Source organism: Pseudovirgaria hyperparasitica (genome assembly GCF_010093815.1).
Source record: "Pseudovirgaria hyperparasitica strain CBS 121739 unplaced genomic scaffold EJ05scaffold_15, whole genome shotgun sequence".
Lineage (NCBI taxonomy): Eukaryota > Fungi > Ascomycota > Dothideomycetes > Acrospermales > Acrospermaceae > Pseudovirgaria > Pseudovirgaria hyperparasitica.
Genome location: NW_022985563.1, coordinates 111,852 through 132,082, shown reverse-complemented (window position 1 = coordinate 132,082; position 20,231 = coordinate 111,852). Strand labels below are relative to the sequence as shown.

The window sequence follows — 20,231 nt, the reverse complement described above, 5'->3', positions numbered from 1 at the left end:
TAATTAGAAGAGAGACATAGTTACTGAGTTTAGCGTTTGGTCTGTATCACGTGCCTTCGTTGCTTAGCGCGTGGTTTCTTGGACGGGAGGATCCGTAAGACCTGTCGCGTTCACCACGCGGTTTCTTTCACATCCAACTAACTCCAGTCTCTCCAGGAGAAAGTTTTGCAACACTGAGCCCTGCCTCACGTCTGAGGCAGTTTTATCCTACATACTACTCCTTCAGTTGGGCTTGGATTTTGGAACGCATTGTCTCTTAAACATATTAATTTAAGGGTCAGAGGGTATCGACTGAACTAGTTTTTAATCAGTTCCGATACAAATCCTAGTCTGCAGTATATTTTGACGCAATGCGTCGGAAGCATCTTTGATGAAATTTTCAATCATCACCGAGCTCCTGGAGAGTTTGGAGAGATTTGAGACGCATCCGAAGCCAGTCTCGAAGTCGGAAAAAGAGCGTTCAAAACGCGTCGCATTTGAATCATGGTTTCGTAAATACCAGACCGAGCTCAGTCCTCACGAGATCGACCTGGGTGCGATTTTGTCGACTTTGCTGCCGCATAAGCGCTCTGATCGAGTATATGCTATTCAGCAGGAGACATTGGTAAGGCTGGTACCTCGTATTTTCGGCTTTGGAGTCGCCAATACCAGATCTCTTCAATCCTTTCGGGAGCCTGGCAAAGGCGATCTCGGCAACTCAGTCCAGAGGGTCCTTGCTCAATTCGATTCCTCGTCTCGTCCTGGATCTGGCCCTCTTATGCTTCGCGAAGTAGACAAGGCTCTTACCGAAATCGCTTCCCAACAACCACATTCTAGTCCACGTATTCGAGCATTAGCGCTTGAAGAATCTCAAAGACGGGACAGGCAAACTATTCTTAATCCCTTGTTCAAAAAGGCATACTCAAAGGATGCTAAATGGCTTGTCAGACTTATACTCAAGGACTTTTCTCCTGTCTTGATGGACGAGCCATTGATACTCAAGTGTTTCCATTTCCTCCTTCCTGGCTTGATGAAATTCCAAGACGATCTGTTGGAAGCAACACGCTTCCTGAAAGAATCCCTCGGCCATGTCCCAGCTTGTCCAAGTGATCGAGAACGCAAGTCCATCATGCAAATAGTCGATCGACAGCTTCAGCCTGTGCTAGGCGTCAAGGTTGGGAGGCCAAACTTTCATAAGGCACGCTCAGTAAAACACTGTCTGCAACTCGCTCGTGGTCACAAGTGGGTGGTTGAGCGCAAGTATGATGGCGAATATTGCGAAATCCACGTCGACTTGGCTACAAAGGAGAACATGATTCAAATTTTTTCGAAAAGCGGAAAGGACTCCACAAAAGATCGCCATAAGCTTCACGCAACCATTATGGAAAGTCTTCAAATCGGAACGCAACGATGCGCCTTTCAACAGCGCTGTATAGTATTGGGCGAAATGGTCGTTTATGACGACAGAGAAGACAGGATCGCCGACTTTGACAAGATACGAAAACATATAAGGCGTTCTGGACGCCTGATTGGTACAAGTGCCGATTCGCAATGCCACCCTTGGGAACATCTCAAAATTGTCTATTTCGATGTCCTTGTTATAGATGACAACTTTACACTCAGTCTCCCGTATCTAGAACGGCGACGCATACTTTCAACAATGGTCAAGCTACGGCATGGGCGAGCCGCGAGAGCAGAAAGAGTGACTGTAGACTTCTCCGATCCATGTGCTGAGCGGCGCGTACTTGAACACTTTGCAATAGCACGATACCGAGGTCATGAAGGACTAATTCTAAAGCCAGCAGATGCGCCATATATATCTCTTGGGCGGTCAAGTCATGGCGGCGAAACAAACGCAACTTCTCCTCGATATTTCATCAAGATGAAAGCAGACTATATGGAAGAGCTAGGTGGTGGTCGAGACGTTGCTGACTTTGCCATCATCGGAGCACGCTACAATCCGCAACAGGCTCAAAAGTCTTCAATGCGGAATCTTCGGTGGACTACGTTCTACTTGGGCTGTCTCGTCAACACGAAGTCTGTGTTACAATGTAACTCCAAGCCAAGATATAGAATCGTTGGTATGATCTCACAGGACCATTGTATACCAGATGCGGTCTTGAAAAGCATAAATATACATGGTAGCTTTGTTGCAGATGAGTTCACACAAACTCATTTTAAGAGTGAGTCGCCATTTGAGATTGAATATATTCACAACAGTAACCTACTGCCTATGAGCCACTATTTCAAGGAGCCTATGGTCGTTGAAGTTCTTGGGAGCGGCTTCGTCAAGATGCCGAATGAGAGCATCTATATGCTGAGACATCCTCGTATGCTAAAACATCATCTGGATCGATCATGGGAGGACACAGTCAGCTTGGACGATCTTCAAACCATGGCCGAAGAGGCTCACAGTCTACCGATACCAAGTCAAGAAGAGATCAATAAGACCTCTCAGAGGTACAGAGATTTGATCAATGCGATCAAGGCCAAAGAGTCACAGAGGACGAATGATTCCCTAAAAATAGCGCAAGAAACGACACCAAGGTCGATTGAGTCTGTCATGTCGACTCCCATGATAGCGCGGACCAGGAGAAGCCCCAGATCTGGACGAACACAACCGCTGCTTGTACGCATTGATACAGGCGATCGTGTCCAGCCGATTGAAGCCTTCGCTTCATCATACTCGACCACAGACATGCCAGAGCTTGGGATCGCCAGACTGGGACCAACAGACAATACCAACTCGTCAGCATTACGAGAGATCAACATTCATAGTTCGTCAATCACGCTGAACACAGTAGCGAAAGATGCCATACCTTCCAGTAGATTTACAAATTATGACTCACTACCAACACCGCCCTCCACAGAGGAGGCTCTGCGAAAGGTCTCAGACATGCCACAATGTGGAAAGACCAGTACAGCCGTGGTTGAGCTGCCCTTGGTCAAAGCAGAAGAAGTGGTCTCTCAACCACCTCAACAGTCATACAAGAAGAAACGATCCCGGTCACGCCAAGGTATATTCGACCCGGCACCTGTCCACGCCTGGTTAGATGCAAGGTCTCCAGGAGAATGCTGTTCATCTGCTTTACCGAAACGTCGAAAGCATAGTGCCCCTACGACTCCAGATCCAAGTAGATGTCCAGCAACAATTTCTTCAGGCGAAGCAGCGCAGGTTGTTGCTGGCCCACCCTCTGAGTTGCGATCTGTTAAAGGCTTTGGAGCAAGGCCAGCTCTAATCTCAGCTACATCAATGCCGGCACCGGCTAGGGAGCTTGAGATAGTGCATCTCCGGCGCACGTTATCCTATCACATAGAGGAGAGCGCGAGAGCGTTAAAAAAACTACAAGCCCTGGAAAGTGACTCGGAGACATGAACTCTAAATTTCAGAATCATTTCTGCTGTTCAAATCACCGTCAGCCCAAAAGAAACGTCTTTGGCCCTAACTTCTAGCACACCGTCTATGGAAGAGAGTTCTATACTAGCCATTCTGTGAAGGTCTTCATATACGGTCCACTGTCATCGACGCTCATGCGCTGGCAGTAGCGGCACATAAGAAGTCCACAGCGTTATCAAAATGGGGACTAGAGGTGATTCACTCGTTTGACACAGCGTTCAAGAGCATGTCGATAACATTGAAGCATATCGTTAGGGCCACGCTCCAGTATTTTCTGCACACATCTTACACGAGGTATCCTCCAGCGCAGGGGTCAGTGACAGCTGCGTCGTCGATACAGCATATAGGGGCGAGCCTCTTGTGCTCATAACCAATAAGCACATCTACCTTGATATTTCCTGCAAAGCTGTAACCTTCTTACGACAGTCTCGACATCCCAAGGCATACTACAAGAAACGCTCAACATGGGATCCCGTTTAATCGGACCCGGTATCATCGAGATTCGGTCTCTAGGTTACGACATCGAGGCCCTAGATATCGAGCATGAACTGACGCGCCGAGGCGTGGGGATGATTATCAGCAAGCTGGAAATCCCACCTGTCTACTATGGCGATGAGACTCTATGGGTAGATATGCCACTCTCATATCGCGTTCTCGAACGCTGTCCAGATGAACTTATCGTACAGATTTCGACAGAGTTGTGGTTTGTGGCGTATGAGCTGTACGGCGACCCTCATAGTTTGGCGAGACGCTTGATTCCGTTCGATGAGCACGCTTTCAAGATTCTTCTTCTCTATCGATGCTGGGACATCATTTATGACCGGACCGGCTACGGTAGAATGCATTTAGATCCACGGCTTGGACTCTTTATCGATGGCATAGCCGCGCCTATATACTTTGATTACGACGAACTATATGACGATTACGATTTCGACGATAACGACAGCAATGGGATCTACTCTGGCCCAAGACCCGAAGGACGCCGCTCCTGTAGACGTCACGAAGCCCAAGGTCATTGTCATTGTGGAGGCAATGGGCCAGAACTCCTTGCTCGTCAAGGTCCTGCCCCCTCTGCAACCCTCGCTCTCGATAACTTTCCTGTTGTTACTCCATCTGACTCGCAGGCACGCGCTCCATTACAATTCGGGGGGTTCAGTAATGCAAACAATCCTTCAATACCCATGAACGAACCTCCGAACCCAAACAGTCAAGGAGCAATCCCGCTTTACAACGGTAGCCATGCCGCTATGCCGAACCGTGGTGTAGTCGTCAACGGCCGCGGCGGACGTGAAGACTTCAACACCGGTCCAGGTGTGAATCAACCTCCAGTATACGATGCACACGCTGGTTCGGCTCCAGCACAGGGTGACAGTATAGCTCCTGTGGCTCCTACCTTTGGCGGGTTCAGTGATTCGACATACGGCAACATCACACAGCAACCGGCATCGTCCCGTGAGGATGGCTGTAGACGAGGATCTGACGTAAATTCCAGCGCAGCTGATCCACCCGTGGGTCAACCTCCGGCCTATCGAAGGAACGCTACTGGCGAGTATCCTCCCGAGAAACGGGGTTGGCACTAGGTACCGAGTTTCTATAGCGAGATGTTCGTGACCGGTCTGTTTACAATTGATGGATTAAGGCAGATAGCTATCGGCTGTACTACTACGGACAGGCTACTGGGATACGCTATGGCAACAACGTACGTATGTACGAATGCCTAATCAATGTCACTTTGTTTGTTTGTGAACAACTATTTAGCTCCTATGAACAAATCTGAAGAAGCGTGTCTTGGTCTTGCTCTGGCAACTCTTCAACTGACAACTATCGTTCTTATACACATTTATGCATAACTGAGTCAATCAACAGCTTTCAGGACTAGGAAGATCACAGTGAAAGGTAGAGGCAGAAACGTTGACGTGTTAACGTGTTAACGCTGATTAAATGGAGGCATCTGATTGGCTCTAATTTGATGAAGCTTGGGATGTCTGCCGCTGTCAGATCCAAGATGGCTTCACTAGTACGTCATAGCGCGCTCGAGCCATACACCGGTGGACACGATCTTACGCAGCGATCTCAAGTCTGAATTAGCATGTCTGCTCCATCGAAATGCCATCTACTTTCGTGAAGTACACAGCTCTGAGCAGCTCAGTCGTCTTACGGTTGAGTACTTATGTTTTTCTGCGATGGGTAAAGCCCACAGCTATGTAGCGAAGTGCTCTGCTAATGAATGACGCTTAGATACCTGTTCCCGTAAGTTTTGCTCGGTTTGTTCTCATAGCAGCTTCTCACTACATGTCAAGGGCGTTCCACCCGTTCTCCCTGCCCTGATTGGCATCTACCTCACTTCCTTTATCGCCGCATTCCAGGAAACCGCACCATACAGGGATATCGTTAGAATTATTGATACAAAAGAGATTATAACGGATAGTGATGGCGAGGATGAAGCTGTGGAAGAGACCGAGACAGTAGTCGTGGCAAAGGTCAAGCCAAAACCACGCGTTTTGAGAACACTCTTGACTGGCCTGCCTAGCCCGACGTCCTCACTGTGGAGTTATGTGACATTATTCATCAACATAGCTTTAGTGTTGATGTGCTACGATCACGTCTATCACGGTCCGCTATTACACCAAGCCCATGACCTGGCCTTTATAAGAGTTGGCTATGTCTCTGATTCAAGCGCAAAACTATTGGTCAGGGAGCCACATCTTCACCAGCTCCCGCTTACAATTAAATATCGACGACTCGATCCGAACGCATCCTCCGACATCGGACACTTCTTAGGCATTGATGACGGCTCCTGGAAGACTGCTTCAACTTTGGAGCCGTCGGACCTTACTGATGACACTGATTACACGGCAACTATCAAGATCAATTGGCTAAGTCCAGACACTCGCTATCAATATATGCTATCAAACAATCAAACTGGCCATTTCACTACCGCTCCAAGAATAGGCAAGACTTCCAAACACACTGATGGGAAGTACACCTTTGTTCATTCAAGTTGCATCAAGCCCCGGGTGCCATATAATCCAACTGACCACCCACTGCATATCCCTGGTTTCAACCACTTGGCAAGCTGGATTCCCAAACTCCAAGCTCACTTTATGCTATTCTTGGGAGACTTCATCTATGTTGACGTGCCATTGCGACTTGGCACAGATGTTGGCACTTATCGACAAGAGTATCGCCAAGTTTATGCCTCCCCCGACTGGCCAGCTGCCTCACATGACTTGCCCTGGTTACATGTAATTGATGACCACGAGATCAGCAATGATTGGGATAAAAACACAACAGGTCTATACCAGTCTGCTATTGACCCCTGGCATCACTACAACGCCGCTGTAAATCCACCAGCTTCCCGTGCAGGCCACACATGGTTCGAATTCAACCAAGGTCTAGCCTCTTTCTTTTTGATGGATACGCGCCGTTACAGAACCACAAACTCAAAGAACGCAACCGATACGAGAAAATCGATGCTAGGAGATGCACAGCTCTTTGACTTGCTCCAGTTCTTAGCGTCGCCGACCCCAGCCGGAATTCATTGGAAAGTCATTGTCTCCAGTATCCCTTTTACCAAAAACTGGCATTTCGGAGGAGAAGATACATGGGGAGGATACCTTGTAGAACGCCAGAAGATTCTTGAAGCAATGTGGGATGTCGGTCTCAAAGGCGGCGTCGGTGTCATCGTTTTGAGCGGCGACCGGCACGAGTTCGCAGCTACGGCCTTTCCACCCCCAGCTGGAGGCAAATGGCCCGCCACTAGTACAGTTCATGAGTTCAGCACATCGCCGCTTTCGATGTTCTATCTCCCGTATCGTACTTATAAACAGACTGATTTGGAAGACGTAAAAATAAAGTGAGCCAGCCGGTTCCTAGCTTTGAAGCAAAAAACTGACACTCAAAGGTATCTTCCGGACGGCAACTCCAAGTTTGGCGCGATCGAGATCACGAACCCGGATTCAAGTGACCAAGGATTATTAACATACAGACTCATCATAGACGGTAAAGAAGCGTGGACTCACACACTAACGACGCCGCCATCCGCGCGCGTCATGCGGTCTCAGATTACACTCTAGACATAGACACAGGGCTTTTGATGACTGCGAATCATATAACTAGACACAGGACTACTATAAACAAGTTTGTATAGACGATAGCTACGATAGGATCAGAATGAAACATGTTCCCAATGATAACGTTGGACTCTTTAAGCGCACGTGTGAACGATTGGCTGTAAGCAACTGTCGCTAGCTGTGGGGTAGCGCCGCGGCTACCACCATGGGGCCGCCCGCAGTGTAGACCGGGTGGGCTTAATTACTAACTCATAATACATGACTATACATACTCATTCCACCCGCGGACCTGCTTCACTCACATCCTCCTCTCAGCTCGCACGAACACACCCCTATCATTAGAATCGAACAAACTCCCACCATGACGTCCCCTTCCCGAGACGATGACGGGAAAGACTATCCCGCGTCCTATTCCTCCTCTCCCGACGAGCATCAGACCCAAAATCAAAATCCCTTTATCGCCTTTCGTCGCTTTGCCGATCAGCAGATCAACTCAATTTTCGGTCTCCTCCGCGACTTGTCCAACGACATTGCTTCACGACACATGCCTCATCCACGCCGAACTCCACGACCGAGTGAAAATGATGCCCTCACACCTCTTCAGAAAGAAATGTTTCGCCTTATGGAAGAAGCAGCAGACATAGAAGCATCGTTTAGAAATGAACAGAACCAGAGTCTCTCCGATCCCGGACTCAACGGCCTGACTAGATATCTGGACAAAACTCACGGTGAACTCCTGAAGCCTGATTGGCTACTACATAGTGACTACTCGCCGGTTCAGCTAGAAAAAGATATACCGGGCATACAGTGGCGTGCAGCGTTCGAGGACCTGGTGTGGCATACCATGACTACCTCAAGAGTATCACCGGAAGATTTGCTTGACCACAGATGGGAGAATCCGGAACAGTGGTCAAAGGGATTAAGAGAGAGGGTTGGACTTTTCGCAGTTATGAAGCACGCAGATAATTTAGTGACGCGCACTTTCGATCGGCATTGGGGGTCGCAAACGGCATTGTGGCCTATGACACAGCCATGGCAGGAGGAGGAGGATGAGGAGGAGGAGGAGGAGTCTAGGCACGAGAACGATGACGAGGGCGACGGGGATGATGATTACGATAATGACATCGAAGATGAATTTCCGTCCACAGAGCAAGAGTTATACGAGAAGCACTTCGGCATCACATGTAAGGCTTCCAACAGCAGCTCGGACACTTTGGAACATCCCAACAATTCTCACAAAATAGCATCCAACGCGTTACAAATCCCCACCCCTTCGAGCCACAAACCATCCGTCTTATCGTCGATGACTACAACAGAGCGCACTGTTCTCCCCGATGGCACAATCACCACTAAAGTCGTGCTGAAGAAGCACTTTGCGAATGGTAAAGAAGAAACATCGGAGACCGTGCATACGACACACACAGGACTGCAGACTGACGAATGTATGCACGATACGTCAGCTCAGGGTGAGAGCATGTCGGACCGAGTGATCAGAGCAGAAGAGAGGAAGGAAGACGGTAAGGGGGGGTGGTTTTGGAGATAATCTTGATCGTAAGCGACGAGAGAGCGATCGTGGACTTGATTGAGCTCGCTTATAGTCAAAACTCCACTCCTAGCATTTATATGCTTTTTCTCTCTATGCGCCCATTCTAGGGCGCGGTTCGCGGTCACTGCTCGCTAGACGGCTTACCTCTCGACACAGATCAGCAATGAGACTGGTTCCACGGAGATCGTCTTTGTCTTTGCTGCTTCTTTAGCCGTCCAGCTGTTCATGTGACAGAGCATGCGGCGTACGGACAGGTCGAAGCTACCCGCAGATGCCACATACAGTTTGCGGTATACCGCATGCATCCTAATCTTGGTGGAGTGTTCGGTTGCGGTGGGTCTACATGGAGTTCTGGATGCGGTTCAGCGTAAGGAAGGGATCTTTGGTGATCTAAAGATTTAGGAGCAGGGATTTTATGAGACACTTGGGAAACCTTTACGAATTGTGGACCGCGAGGCTGAACTGAAGGATTCAGGCTTGGAGCATCATGTGGCTTAAGGGCTATGGATTATGGTGAAGGAAGTTTCTGGTTCTGTGGAGATGGACGGGATGGGCTTGTTACTGGTATCAGCGAGTGGTATGTCACATTTCTCTGAAGTCCGGGATTGATGGTGCAAAGCAGGGTCTGGCTTAGGAGAAGTTCGGCGGTTACGACTCGTAGGCTCGCGTGCTGTAAGTGAGCTCTCCGTGATCACATCTGCACCACCAGCATTTGCATGCACCCTAGCCACACATACATACATTCTCAATTCCACATGTAGGCCTAGTTACCGCTGGTTCTAGATATATGTAGGGGGCTGAGATTTCAGGGCAGTAGCCATAATACGAAGCTTATTGCAAAGGACGACTAGTACCCAATATATCTTTTATATCAGGTATGTCGTCTCCTGACTATTATGATTTTGTATCTATAGATGAGATCTGTTGGGTATATGCTTGAAACAAAATTGAACTCCATTCGTCATAATCGAAAGAACATGCTTCTCCTTAGCGTTTCAGATCGCCAGCAACAACAGTCGTCTCCGTTTGGTTCAGTCTGGGCTCATCATCCAGCTTGGTCTCTGGAAAGACGAGATTTCGTGGAATGGCACCCGTAGACGGACGCGGGGCTTTGTAGTCTTTCTTGCTGTGAACACTCTCGAGATCTTCGTCTTTGCCTTTCGTGCTGAAGTCTTCTAAGGGCTGCCAATCGCTATTTCGGAGGCCGGTAGTGCTATCGGCTCGCTTCTCGTGGGTAACGCTGACTTCGCTGATGATCAGGATTACGTTGGATTTCAACGAGATTACGAGCGGCCAGAAGACCGGAATACTGGCCGCCACGGTAGCGACTGCTGCTTCGAGGGCAGATAGTACCACCGCAGCAGTGGCATAGTACGTCACGTCGAAATGAGCACTGGTGAGGCCAAGTTCGTGTTTGAGGAGATTTGCAAAGCGTACAATCGCGATGACAACGATACTGTGATCTCGTTAGGCCTGGTGGTGTATAATTGGTATGAGGCACTCACATTGAACCACTGAGGAAAATGCCTGCGAAACCCCACTTGCTCTTCTTCTCCAGCTGCATTTTGTAGAATATATGTAAAGGGAGGCAGAATATCATGGCGTCGAGGACCATGTTCGAGGCAGTATGCGATAGGTAAGCCCGAATCTTCTCATCGGGATTGTCTGAACCAAAGAAGATGCACTTTCTAGGGCCATCAGCTGTCCAGAAGGCCCTGATTGGGTCGCACGCAAAGATCATTAGACAGATGTACGCAATGCCCCATGCACTTACAACGACCATGAGACCGACACAGACGTTGCGGAATACGCGAAATGAGCTTCCAGAACAGAGACGCATATATTGGAACAGGACGGAGAGTTTGACCAGGGTCAATGATAATGCGAGGAACGGGTTTGCGAGCCAAGTCCACTATAGTCAATGAGCAAACAAGCGGTATACGTCTGTTGCTGTGACTTACGAAGAGATAGGGTTCCCATTCATCAGTCGACAGCGTTTTCCAGTGCTGACCAAGACCATATCTGACCTCTAGAAGCTTGTAAGGCCTGTGTGTTGATACCCATGCAGCATACAACTTACCGACGCAGGCATTCGCCGTCCCTATTGTCGTACTTATCTGCCAGTTCTTAGTTCAGGCTATAATGTGCATAGTCAAGTTCAGAGACGTACCGATGTCAATACTACGAATAGATCATCCCAGTATAGAGCTTTCACTGGTTTTATCCGGGACCAGACACGTAGAGCAACAGCGATCTAGATCAATATCATCAGCACTATGTTTGAGTGTACACTGTGACCACAAATATTACCCAAGTCAGTACCTGTGGAAGGTCAGTAAGCAGATTTAGGAAGGATGAAGACTATCCAACTGACATTGAAAAGGATCATAAGGGTCAATATTGAGGCCGGCTTATTCAGTGTCGGGACGTCTCCCGCAGCCGCGATATCAGGTGGAGTTTGCTCAGAACTCATCCTGTGAGTAAATTTCACCCAGATGGCTTTGGAAGCAAGTAAGGAAGGAAACTGAAACCCTCGTCTTCATAAGGGAGCGGACTGACTGCTAGAACGTGGGGATCGTTTCGATAATGAGTCCTGGTGAGAGCAGGGATCATCAGCGGAGCAGTCAAGGCGTTGGTGTGATCTATCATATAGAAGCACACGGGCATTGGGGGCTACGGAGAGTCATTTTGGCTGGATACATGAAACGAGACGACAGGCAGCGCCATGTTTTCACTTCCGGCACAGACGTTGCTAGTCCTAAACTAGTGGAGGAGTGGATGATGAATGGAAAAGGGACTGTGTAATACCGCACAAAGGAGCAAGGGGTGTGTCTGTGTCGAGCGGAGGATTGGGATGGATCAGTCCGTGCACTTTCGTTGGTTGCAGGACAAGGTAATTTAGTCCAGCGACAGCAATCCAGATGTCCAAACTCCACATCGTCGTCAGACCCTGAGCGGCCGCATTGGTTCGGTTCAGCACTTCAGACTACTCTTGTGACATTTCGGAAGAAGATGTAAAATGCTACTATTAAAGTGTTCATGTCCGTCGCTCGGACCACTGTTCTTCAACCTGCGTCACATGCATGCGCTGAAGCCTCAGTCTGCCCATTCATCGAACATTGTCCGTACCTCAATGCTACATACATAGAGTACAAGTCCTTAGCCCGTGGAGGATACGAAACGTCTAAAAGTATCCGTCCTACGACGTTATAAAGGCACGCGCGATGGCGCCAGTGACGAAACGAAAGTACTTCACACCAATTACTGACAGCACGTCAGTGGATGTGCGCGATATCAAGCGTCCACACGTCAACGATGATGACATTGGGCCGGCACGAAGGATCCTGGCGCAGGCAGCCTTGATGGAAACACCAAGATCGTCACCCCACAAACACGCTCTCTTGGTCATGGATGATGAAAAAATAAATTTAGAGATAACGCTTTCCCGGGTCTTGGAATACCCTTGTAATAATGCGCTAGTCTAATACTGTTTCCTGAAGATATTCTGTTGGTCAAGTTTTCTTACGACCTGTGAATTGATGGGCCTTTATCTTGTGCTGACTCCGATGTATGGTAGCTTGTAGCTGATTCTATGGAAGTGCGGACTGATGATATGAACTCAATACTCAGATCATGTATCGATCGTGCTCCTAGAAGTCACACGCAACGATATTGAAACAATTTGCGACTCTGACTATTAGTGATGGTTCCAACTACAAAGTACTTCGACTTCTACAACAGGAAATACCCGGCAGAGATTGACACTCCAAACAAACGCTAACCTTTTTTGGCGAGTTAAGCGAATGATCCAGGTGTGATAGCCACGAGGTTCCAAATATAGAATAAGACCGCAATTGATGATACATCAGATTGATCGGGCTACGTTTCCAAGACGCCCAGCTCTAGATGATGCGACCTCTGTGTACGCCACTTTAGAGTACCGGACGTCGTCAGTCTTGTCGCTCTTAGTGTTGTTCCATGGTAACACCTTGCGCCGATCAAAGTGTGCTGCATTAAATACAACCACTCCTTCGTAGACACAATAGTGACTCACTCACTCTTCAGTCTACACAGCAATGTACGCAGAGAAAGTCTCGTCCCAATAGCTGTTCGATGGTGAGACGCATCCCGTGTTTCGCCAGTATCCACTTGGATTCACCAAACCCTGTCAACACAGCTTCAAGTCTTGCTTCGAATATGTCAAAAATCTTCTATCATTCGATAAGAAGCCTCCGTGTTCACACAGGATTGTGGATTTCTCACTGATATCACCTGATCTAAAAGCGAAAGAGCCGAGCTTCATAACGCTTTTGCTACTATCAACTACGGAGAGTGAGCAAGGTTCTAGGTCGTTGATGACATCTATGATGGATCGTACATGGCCGGACTTCAGGTGGGACGATAGGTCTTCAGAGAAAATGCAAGTTCTAAGCGCAATTGAAGATGTAGCAACACTGCCCACCAGAAATGTCTCCTGAATACACTTTCCCGAAAGGTCGATCAAGAAGGCGGGATCCTATCATTCTATTATGTTGTCATACGGCGTGTCTGCTGGTACTTACTACGAGATAGTAAGCAACGTGCCCATTTTAACATGTGCTAATACAATCCATCGAGCCGTGATACTTTCCTGGAAATAACCAGTTACCGCATGGCACGGGAGATATATCTGCAGGCGTTGCGCGGTCAAAGAGAACAGCTGAGACCACCGTAAGCAATACCCAGGGGTAATGTAAAAAGCAAATGTCTTCCGGAGTATGAGCTAGATCCGATGTGACCAATCATCCTCCCGGCAAGTTGAGCATTCAAAGATCTGCTAAATCTGTCTGATACGAAGGCTAGACTGTTGTGCCAAAGTATAAAAGTTTGAGTCACGAGTTCTTTGCGACGCATTTTTTCGATATATGTAAACCCATGACAGACAAACAAATGACGCTGCGCGCGCACTGAAGAGTCTTCAAAACTTGTGATCAACTGTAATATATAGACTCTTAGTTTCACAAACAGTAAGTGAAGGCGCGATTATCAACGTGGGTAAAAGCCGGATTGTGATACGGTATGGCGTATATGACTATTCTTTGGTCAACGAAGATAATAGGCTTATAAGGCTATAAGCGACTACATAGGAGTAAAGTCACGGAATGCGGGTCAAGAGAGATTCTTGCACATGGAAGAACTCAACTGAAGTTAGTCCGTTATACTTTCGGGTTACGACCAAGGAATCCTCCAAAGTTGTTGGCTTGAAATTCGGAATCTTTTCGTAGTCGGCATTTCCTAACGTCCACGTCCGATCCAAAGTGTACAGCTGATATAGGTATCCAATGTACTCCCAATAGTTCTGTGGATTCCCAGCAGCTCTTGCTTCAAGCGCAGTACGTCTCAAATCCTCCACACTGCCCAAGCGGTCAATGGTGACCTTTGTACCTCGGACTTGTTCGTAGATAGTCGCGATCTGCGGCAGTGTATGTTCTCCGGAATACACCGTCCAGAACCCACCCTCTTCAACACCCTCCGTTCCCAGAATCTCAAGCGTCAACTCCGCGGCATCGCTCTCCGTCGTCCAATGCCATGTCCAGACTTCGGCATATACAATCGGATACAATCCGAGGGCCTAGATTAGGATTGTATGATTAGTCACCCTAAAATTACGGATTGAGCTTGGAATCTAAGCCAAGGGATTGAGATTGCTTATGTTAAATTGAATCGCTTATATTATATAAGATTACCCGATTAGGAAGGAGATAGGGAGACTAAGTAGCTAAGTCATGACGTTATTAGGTATATATTTAACTAATATTTAACTAATATAAGTATATGTAGGGCCTTAAGTTACACGTCTCCGCGTAGATAACCTCCCTTAGTTTATAGAGTCACGTATATATAAGAAACTTACTACTAGAACCTTACTAAAATCGATTAATATATATACACCCCACATATTCAATCTAATACAAGCAATCTGACTAATCGGATTAAGATTGTACTGTCTTGGCAATCATTTTTGAGGCGTAGATTGAGCTTGTATTCTCTATTAGAATATTTGAGCAGATTGAGCTTGCATGGATTCGGATTGTATGTGCCGAAGTCTGGCCATGTCTCCTCGCCAGTCCCATACATCGCAATGCTCTTCGCCACGGGATCCCACACGCCATGATTCCTCGGCGAGAAATCCCCATGCCCGTCCACAGAGAACAGAACCTCAGCGAGCACACCTGTGAAGATGTATATCGGCTTGATGCTCGAAGAGAGCTCTACATGCCGCCGGAATGATATATACGCATCGTAGCTATCTTGCTGCCCTAAGCTCGTGTTTCGCCAGTCATAGTTCCAGCTTGTGCTGACGAATCGTTTCACACCAGCCCTTTCGGCGCTGCGTAGTAGGAGTAGTTGGCCTTCAAGTTGAAGGGTAGGAATACCTTGGTATGCGACTATTATGGCATCAACAGAGTGGCAGGCGCGATCAAGCGCGGGGATATCATAGTAATTCTCGCTGCGAACGAACGATTCGAGCTGTGTGGCGAGTGAGGCTGATAGCTTGTCAGGAGAGCGGCCGAGAGCTCGAACACGATGACCACGGTCTAGGGCGGCTTGGGCGAGGAGTTGTCCTAGATTTCCAGTGGCGCCAACGACGAGGATCAGCATTTTGATATGATATTCGCGTGGCTTTGGTCGCACAAGCGTAAGTATGCATCGCTTATATATACCACATTTTGGCTCTACCTAAGGAAAGCTGGACTCGCTCGTCGGACTCTGTAAAGGCCGAGTTACAGATAAATCACTATAACCGGTCCTCAATGACGTTCAACATTCCTAATCCGTGAGCTCTAGAAAAGCTGAAAGCCTAGGACCATACAATGTTGCGGCTTGAGTTCCCAAGGGTTGCCAGTGATGATGACTCATGAGCTACGGACAGCAAAGTCATGCTGCTGTGTGACCAGTCCTGTTCTGTACCACTTACGATGTAAGAACCTCTGATACTGTTCATAACAGCGATCACACTGCGCATATACCGATGAGTGAGTCACGAGCGGCTGTATAAATGATGCTAGCGACGTTACCAGGAGTCCAAGTCGCCGTTTTGAGAGCTATGTGCAATGCTTGTAGCTGCGCAATTACGGTGATCTCCTTGGGTCGTATGGATGTCGACTTAATCTCGCCTTATCAGGGGGTCGATGCTCTACTGTGCGATGAGAAGCACTAGTTGAATGAGTGCTGTTGTCACCAAATTCTCGGCGTAGCTGCATATTTTCTCCCTTTCTCGGTACTCTATATAATTACTGCCAAATCTGATCTCCACAGTTCGGAGGTTGCCGCAACCGTAGCCGCAGCCGTAGCCGCGTTCAATCAGGGATAGATCTTCACCGCCACGGACTCGCAGCGGCATTGCGGCACAAACTGTAACCCTTGACAGATCGGGTGAAGGCTGAAAAGGTGTCAGCATTGCCCTTGTGTAGTATGACTCCGTATGAGCAAACTTCGTATATCTAGCCACTCGCGTAGGATTTCCAACGAGGTCGAAGGCCTTTAGTCGTAATCAGACCACTGGAAACCTGGGACCAAAAGACTACAGAACAGTGAGCACAATATGGTCAGCGACAATATCAGGATAAATTCCTGCTCTGCTGTCAGTAATCCCGGAGTATCACCATCAGCGATATCGATTCCCAAGCAGAGGTCGCAGGACAATGGTATTGAAGAGCCCGCCGTTCCTGACTCACCCACAAAGCGAAGCACTTTCAGAGTTGCTGCGATTCTAGCCGGCCTGAACGTGAGTAGAAAACCCCATGTTTGATCAAATTGTTAAACCCTGAATCTTTCCCTTAGCTCGCCATATTCATCGCCGCCCTCGAAGGAACAACGATCGCTCCAGCCATCGCCAGCATTATATCAGACTTTCACTCAGCGAACGGCTACCAATGGATCGGTGGATCCTACCTGCTGGCAAATGCCGCCGCAGGACCAATCTGGGTCACAATATCTGACATCTGGGGCCGCAAACCTGTGATCCTGACGTCGGTGATCTTCTTCTTCTGTGCTTCCATAGTGTGTGCTAAAGCCACGAGCATCGAGATGCTCATCATCGGTCGAGCATTTCAGGGAACAGCCGCTGGGGGCATCCTCATGCTTGTCCTCAGTATCCAATCCGACATATTCAGTGTCCGGCAAGCAGAACCCCTATCCCTTATACACTTGGTGCACATAATAATACATCATATAGACAACGCGGCCTCGCGATGGGCATCACAGAAGTAATGTGGTGTCTCGCCGGTGGCATCGGCCCTGTCATCGGCGGCGCCCTCGCCGAGTACAACTGGCGCTGGATCTTCTGGATCAATCTACCCATCAGCGGCTGCGCGTTCATTCTTCTCCTAATATTCCTGAATGTGCACAACCCACGCACAGCCTTCCTCGAGGGCTTCAAGGCCATCGACTGGCTGGGTAGTCTGTCTATCATTGGCCTCACACTCATGCTACTCCTTGGATTGGACTTCGGCGGGACGATCGCGCCGTGGAGCTCGCCGAAAGTGGTATGTCTGATTGTGGTGGGCGCGTTGATGAGCCTAGTATTTGTGTATGTGGAGAAGCGTTTTGCGCGGTGTCCTTTAATGCCGTTGGGCATATTCAAGAGTCGATCGAATGTGGCGTGCGTGCTTGTTGGCTTTGCGCATGGGTTTGTATTCATCGCAGCCGAATATTATATCCCACTGCAGCTGCAGAGTACAAAGGAACTTTCGCCGCTACACGCAGGTCTGTTTACGCTGCCGATTGTTGTAGGCGAGGGCGTAATGGGCATTGTGGCAGGCTTCTACATTCATTATACGGGCCGCTATCTGGAGCTCATCTACGCCGGTTGTACACTGATGGCTATTGGCACGGGGATGTATATCTCGCTCGAAGCAGACTCGTCTTTTGGTCTGTTTATTGGGTCTGAGCTTGTTGGGGGCTTCGGCGCGGGTATGCTATTTGCGCCGCCCCTGATTGCCATGCAAAACCTTGTTCCGCAGGAGGATACTGCTACTGCTACCGCGACGTTTGGGTTCTGTCGTGCCATTGCGACTGCCATGTCTATTGTTATTGGTGGTGTGGTCTTTCAAAATGGTATGGAGGCAAGAGTCAAGTATCTGCTCGCAGAGGGACTACCTTTGTCCCTTGCGGAACAGTATTCCGGTCAGGAGGCTGCTGCAAACGTGCTGCGCATTCCAGACATCGAGAACATCGAGCATAAAAACGCAATCAAAGAGGCTTATGCATGGAGCTTGAGCAACATGTGGATAATGTTCACAGTAGTAGCTGTCCTAGGTGTTGTGGCTGGAGCGTGTGTGTCTAAAAGTGTGTTGAGAAACCAGCACGTTGAGACCAAGACAGGTCTGAAAAGAAAAGCGGAAATGATACCATTAACAACTGAAGAAGCTTTGGATACAGCAAGGGCGTAGTCAAATCCATGATGTCCTTTTGTTTTTGGCCTTAGCGTAGACTTTTTCAATCCCGACTTCTGTTCATGAGCCATCGCCGCAGTACGAACTCGCGAACTCTGTATTGTTTGAGTACAGACCCAATATTGCGAGTCTCGCCCGGTGCGATATTAATAGCAGATGGCGGGGGAATGTCTACGTAGACTAACACGAGCGTCTTCCTAACATGCGCCTGGACCCGATTGATGCAGTGAAACCACCACCAGTCCCTCCTTTCCTTCTCATCTACTTTTGCCGTCAGCTCTACCGTCGATCTCCAGTGAGGATGAGAGTATGATGGTAGTATCATAATCGCAAATTCAGCGTGGGAGAATACAGGGCCACGGTTGTATAGGAGAAAGTCGACCGAAAACTTGTTTCCGTGTCGCACAACCCAACCCAAAGATCTAAAGTGATGATACACTATATATTTGACAAGGAACGGGTCGTCTGGAGCGAGTAAGGTCGCACTCGCGGCCGGGTAATATGATAGTGAACGACATAGGTCGAACAGTTCAGGGGCGGTGAGGGGATCTGACTTGTCTTCGGGGAACACCTCAAGAATGCCTAGTCCAAAGACCAAGAAGAACGTCTCCTCAAGGGATAACTGAAGATGCTCCTCATTCGCGAGCCCGAGCTCTTCATCGTCAATGTCCTCGGGTACCATCACAGTGCCACGGACAGGTGGTTCAAACGGTAGCTCGGAGATATCATGACCATTCATCGCAATCTTCGGGACGTGCTGGCCAGGTTGCTTGCCAGGGGAAGATGTTGATATGTCTTCTTCGCTTGGTACGTTCTCATGCGTCGCAGTCTCGACACAAGCGAAATTTCCAGTTGTATCCACGACTGAGCTGAGCGACCCATCTTTTTTAGCCTCTTCGCGGAGTTGCTCTTCGATGGCTTCTCTTTCCTTTAGTGCTCTCTCGTACTTCATCTGTCGTCTTTCGACTCGCCTAGCGCGAGTGTTGTCTTCACTGGTCTGCGCTGCCATGAGGCCAAGTCTGCGCTTCTCACGAGCCAACCAACTTGGGTCGCTACGACTCAGAGAGCCTTTTCCAAAGAAGCCCTTCTCCCATAGTGCACGGATCGCCTTTGCATCTGTAATGTGGACAGATTGCGTGATGGTAGACAAAGAGCCTCTGAACAGCGCGGAAGGGTGTGATGATTGTGGCCAAATCAAGCCAGATACAACCACGTAGGCGATTCTGAGTATCGACAGTGGATTGTGAGGGATAAGAGCGGGTAGTGGGTGGCAGACTACAGGAAGTGGTAGCTCATATATCTCATGAAGCCTTCGCTTCGAATGTTTCGTATTTCGGCTTTGATGAACGGACGCTAGGTGATTGGGTTTGAGATGGACAGTGTCGTTATCCATAGCCATCGCTAATATCGGGACGAAGTAGTCTGGTTGCGTAGGTCAGCGTGATCCAGGAACATTAGCAATTCAAAACGTGTCAATTCGAATATACTCAGATACCGTTGTAGTCTATTAATGTACCAGCATAGGAAGCAGCAACAGCACAAATGAATGCGAAGTTGAAGCACCCCTAGGTTCCATAGTCGGAGTTGTCATCATAGAGATGCGCATTGAGGAAATGATGAGGCAGACTGACTCACTTGGAAAATTGCTGGCGAATTGGTCGCCAGTGTCAGGATCAACGCTACATGGCGAACTTAGGAACTCTTATACACCAGAGTCCATCGACAGAAGTCGAACTGGGCGGTCAACTCCACGCTGTCGTTCGTTGAAGTCGGCGGAAGAAGTTGGGATGGAGCCTTGA

At 48.5% G+C, this 20,231-nt stretch overlaps 9 protein-coding genes across 9 annotated transcripts; 5 read left to right on the top strand and 4 right to left on the bottom strand.

Annotated features, from left to right (window-relative positions):
• The first annotated feature begins 16 nt into the window (after positions 1-16).
• EJ05DRAFT_130111 (uncharacterized protein) lies at positions 17-3,598 on the top strand. Its single transcript, XM_033739141.1, has 2 exons — positions 17-103; positions 157-3,598. The coding sequence occupies exon 2, from the start codon at positions 371-373 to the stop codon at positions 3,353-3,355; it is 2,985 nt and encodes a 994-aa protein (XP_033597137.1). The 5' UTR covers positions 17-103; positions 157-370; the 3' UTR covers positions 3,356-3,598.
• A 242-nt stretch (positions 3,599-3,840) lies between these two features.
• On the top strand, positions 3,841-4,956 carry EJ05DRAFT_503636 (uncharacterized protein; the record flags this gene model as incomplete). The annotated part of the gene is made up of 1 exon (XM_033747447.1): positions 3,841-4,956. One exon carries the CDS (start codon positions 3,841-3,843, stop codon positions 4,954-4,956), a length of 1,116 nt encoding a protein of 371 aa, XP_033597136.1.
• A 526-nt stretch (positions 4,957-5,482) lies between these two features.
• On the top strand, positions 5,483-7,567 carry EJ05DRAFT_468450 (uncharacterized protein; the record flags this gene model as incomplete). Its single annotated transcript, XM_033742873.1, has 3 exons — positions 5,483-5,563; positions 5,677-7,232; positions 7,281-7,567. The coding sequence occupies 3 exons, from the start codon at positions 5,483-5,485 to the stop codon at positions 7,450-7,452; spliced, it is 1,809 nt and encodes a 602-aa protein (XP_033597135.1). The 3' UTR covers positions 7,453-7,567.
• Positions 7,568-7,693: 126 nt separating this feature from the next.
• EJ05DRAFT_130049 (uncharacterized protein) lies at positions 7,694-9,199 on the top strand. Its single transcript, XM_033739140.1, has one exon. It carries the CDS (start codon positions 7,811-7,813, stop codon positions 8,990-8,992), a length of 1,182 nt encoding a protein of 393 aa, XP_033597134.1. The 5' UTR covers positions 7,694-7,810; the 3' UTR covers positions 8,993-9,199.
• A 195-nt stretch (positions 9,200-9,394) lies between these two features.
• EJ05DRAFT_129959 (uncharacterized protein) lies at positions 9,395-9,862 on the bottom strand. The gene has a single exon (XM_033739139.1). The coding sequence runs from the start codon at positions 9,736-9,738 to the stop codon at positions 9,490-9,492; it is 249 nt and encodes an 82-aa protein (XP_033597133.1). The 5' UTR covers positions 9,739-9,862; the 3' UTR covers positions 9,395-9,489.
• A 120-nt stretch (positions 9,863-9,982) lies between these two features.
• On the bottom strand, positions 9,983-11,468 carry EJ05DRAFT_503633 (uncharacterized protein; the record flags this gene model as incomplete). Its single annotated transcript, XM_033747446.1, has 7 exons — positions 9,983-10,451; positions 10,501-10,907; positions 10,957-11,024; positions 11,076-11,112; positions 11,166-11,249; positions 11,306-11,317; positions 11,370-11,468. 7 exons carry the CDS (start codon positions 11,466-11,468, stop codon positions 9,983-9,985), a joined length of 1,176 nt encoding a protein of 391 aa, XP_033597132.1.
• Positions 11,469-14,129: 2,661 nt separating this feature from the next.
• On the bottom strand, positions 14,130-15,637 carry EJ05DRAFT_503632 (uncharacterized protein; the record flags this gene model as incomplete). The annotated part of the gene is made up of 2 exons (XM_033747445.1): positions 14,130-14,606; positions 14,960-15,637. 2 exons carry the CDS (start codon positions 15,635-15,637, stop codon positions 14,130-14,132), a joined length of 1,155 nt encoding a protein of 384 aa, XP_033597131.1.
• Positions 15,638-16,580: 943 nt separating this feature from the next.
• Positions 16,581-18,401, top strand: EJ05DRAFT_503631 (MFS drug transporter; the record flags this gene model as incomplete). The annotated part of the gene is made up of 4 exons (XM_033747444.1): positions 16,581-16,763; positions 16,820-17,150; positions 17,243-18,311; positions 18,362-18,401. The coding sequence occupies 4 exons, from the start codon at positions 16,581-16,583 to the stop codon at positions 18,399-18,401; spliced, it is 1,623 nt and encodes a 540-aa protein (XP_033597130.1).
• EJ05DRAFT_479119 (uncharacterized protein) lies at positions 18,029-20,207 on the bottom strand. The gene is made up of 2 exons (XM_033744610.1): positions 20,064-20,207; positions 18,029-19,854 (listed from the first exon to the last, which is right to left on the bottom strand). The coding sequence occupies exon 2, from the start codon at positions 19,829-19,831 to the stop codon at positions 18,476-18,478; it is 1,356 nt and encodes a 451-aa protein (XP_033597129.1). The 5' UTR covers positions 19,832-19,854; positions 20,064-20,207; the 3' UTR covers positions 18,029-18,475.
• Between the last annotated feature and the right edge of the window lie 24 nt (positions 20,208-20,231).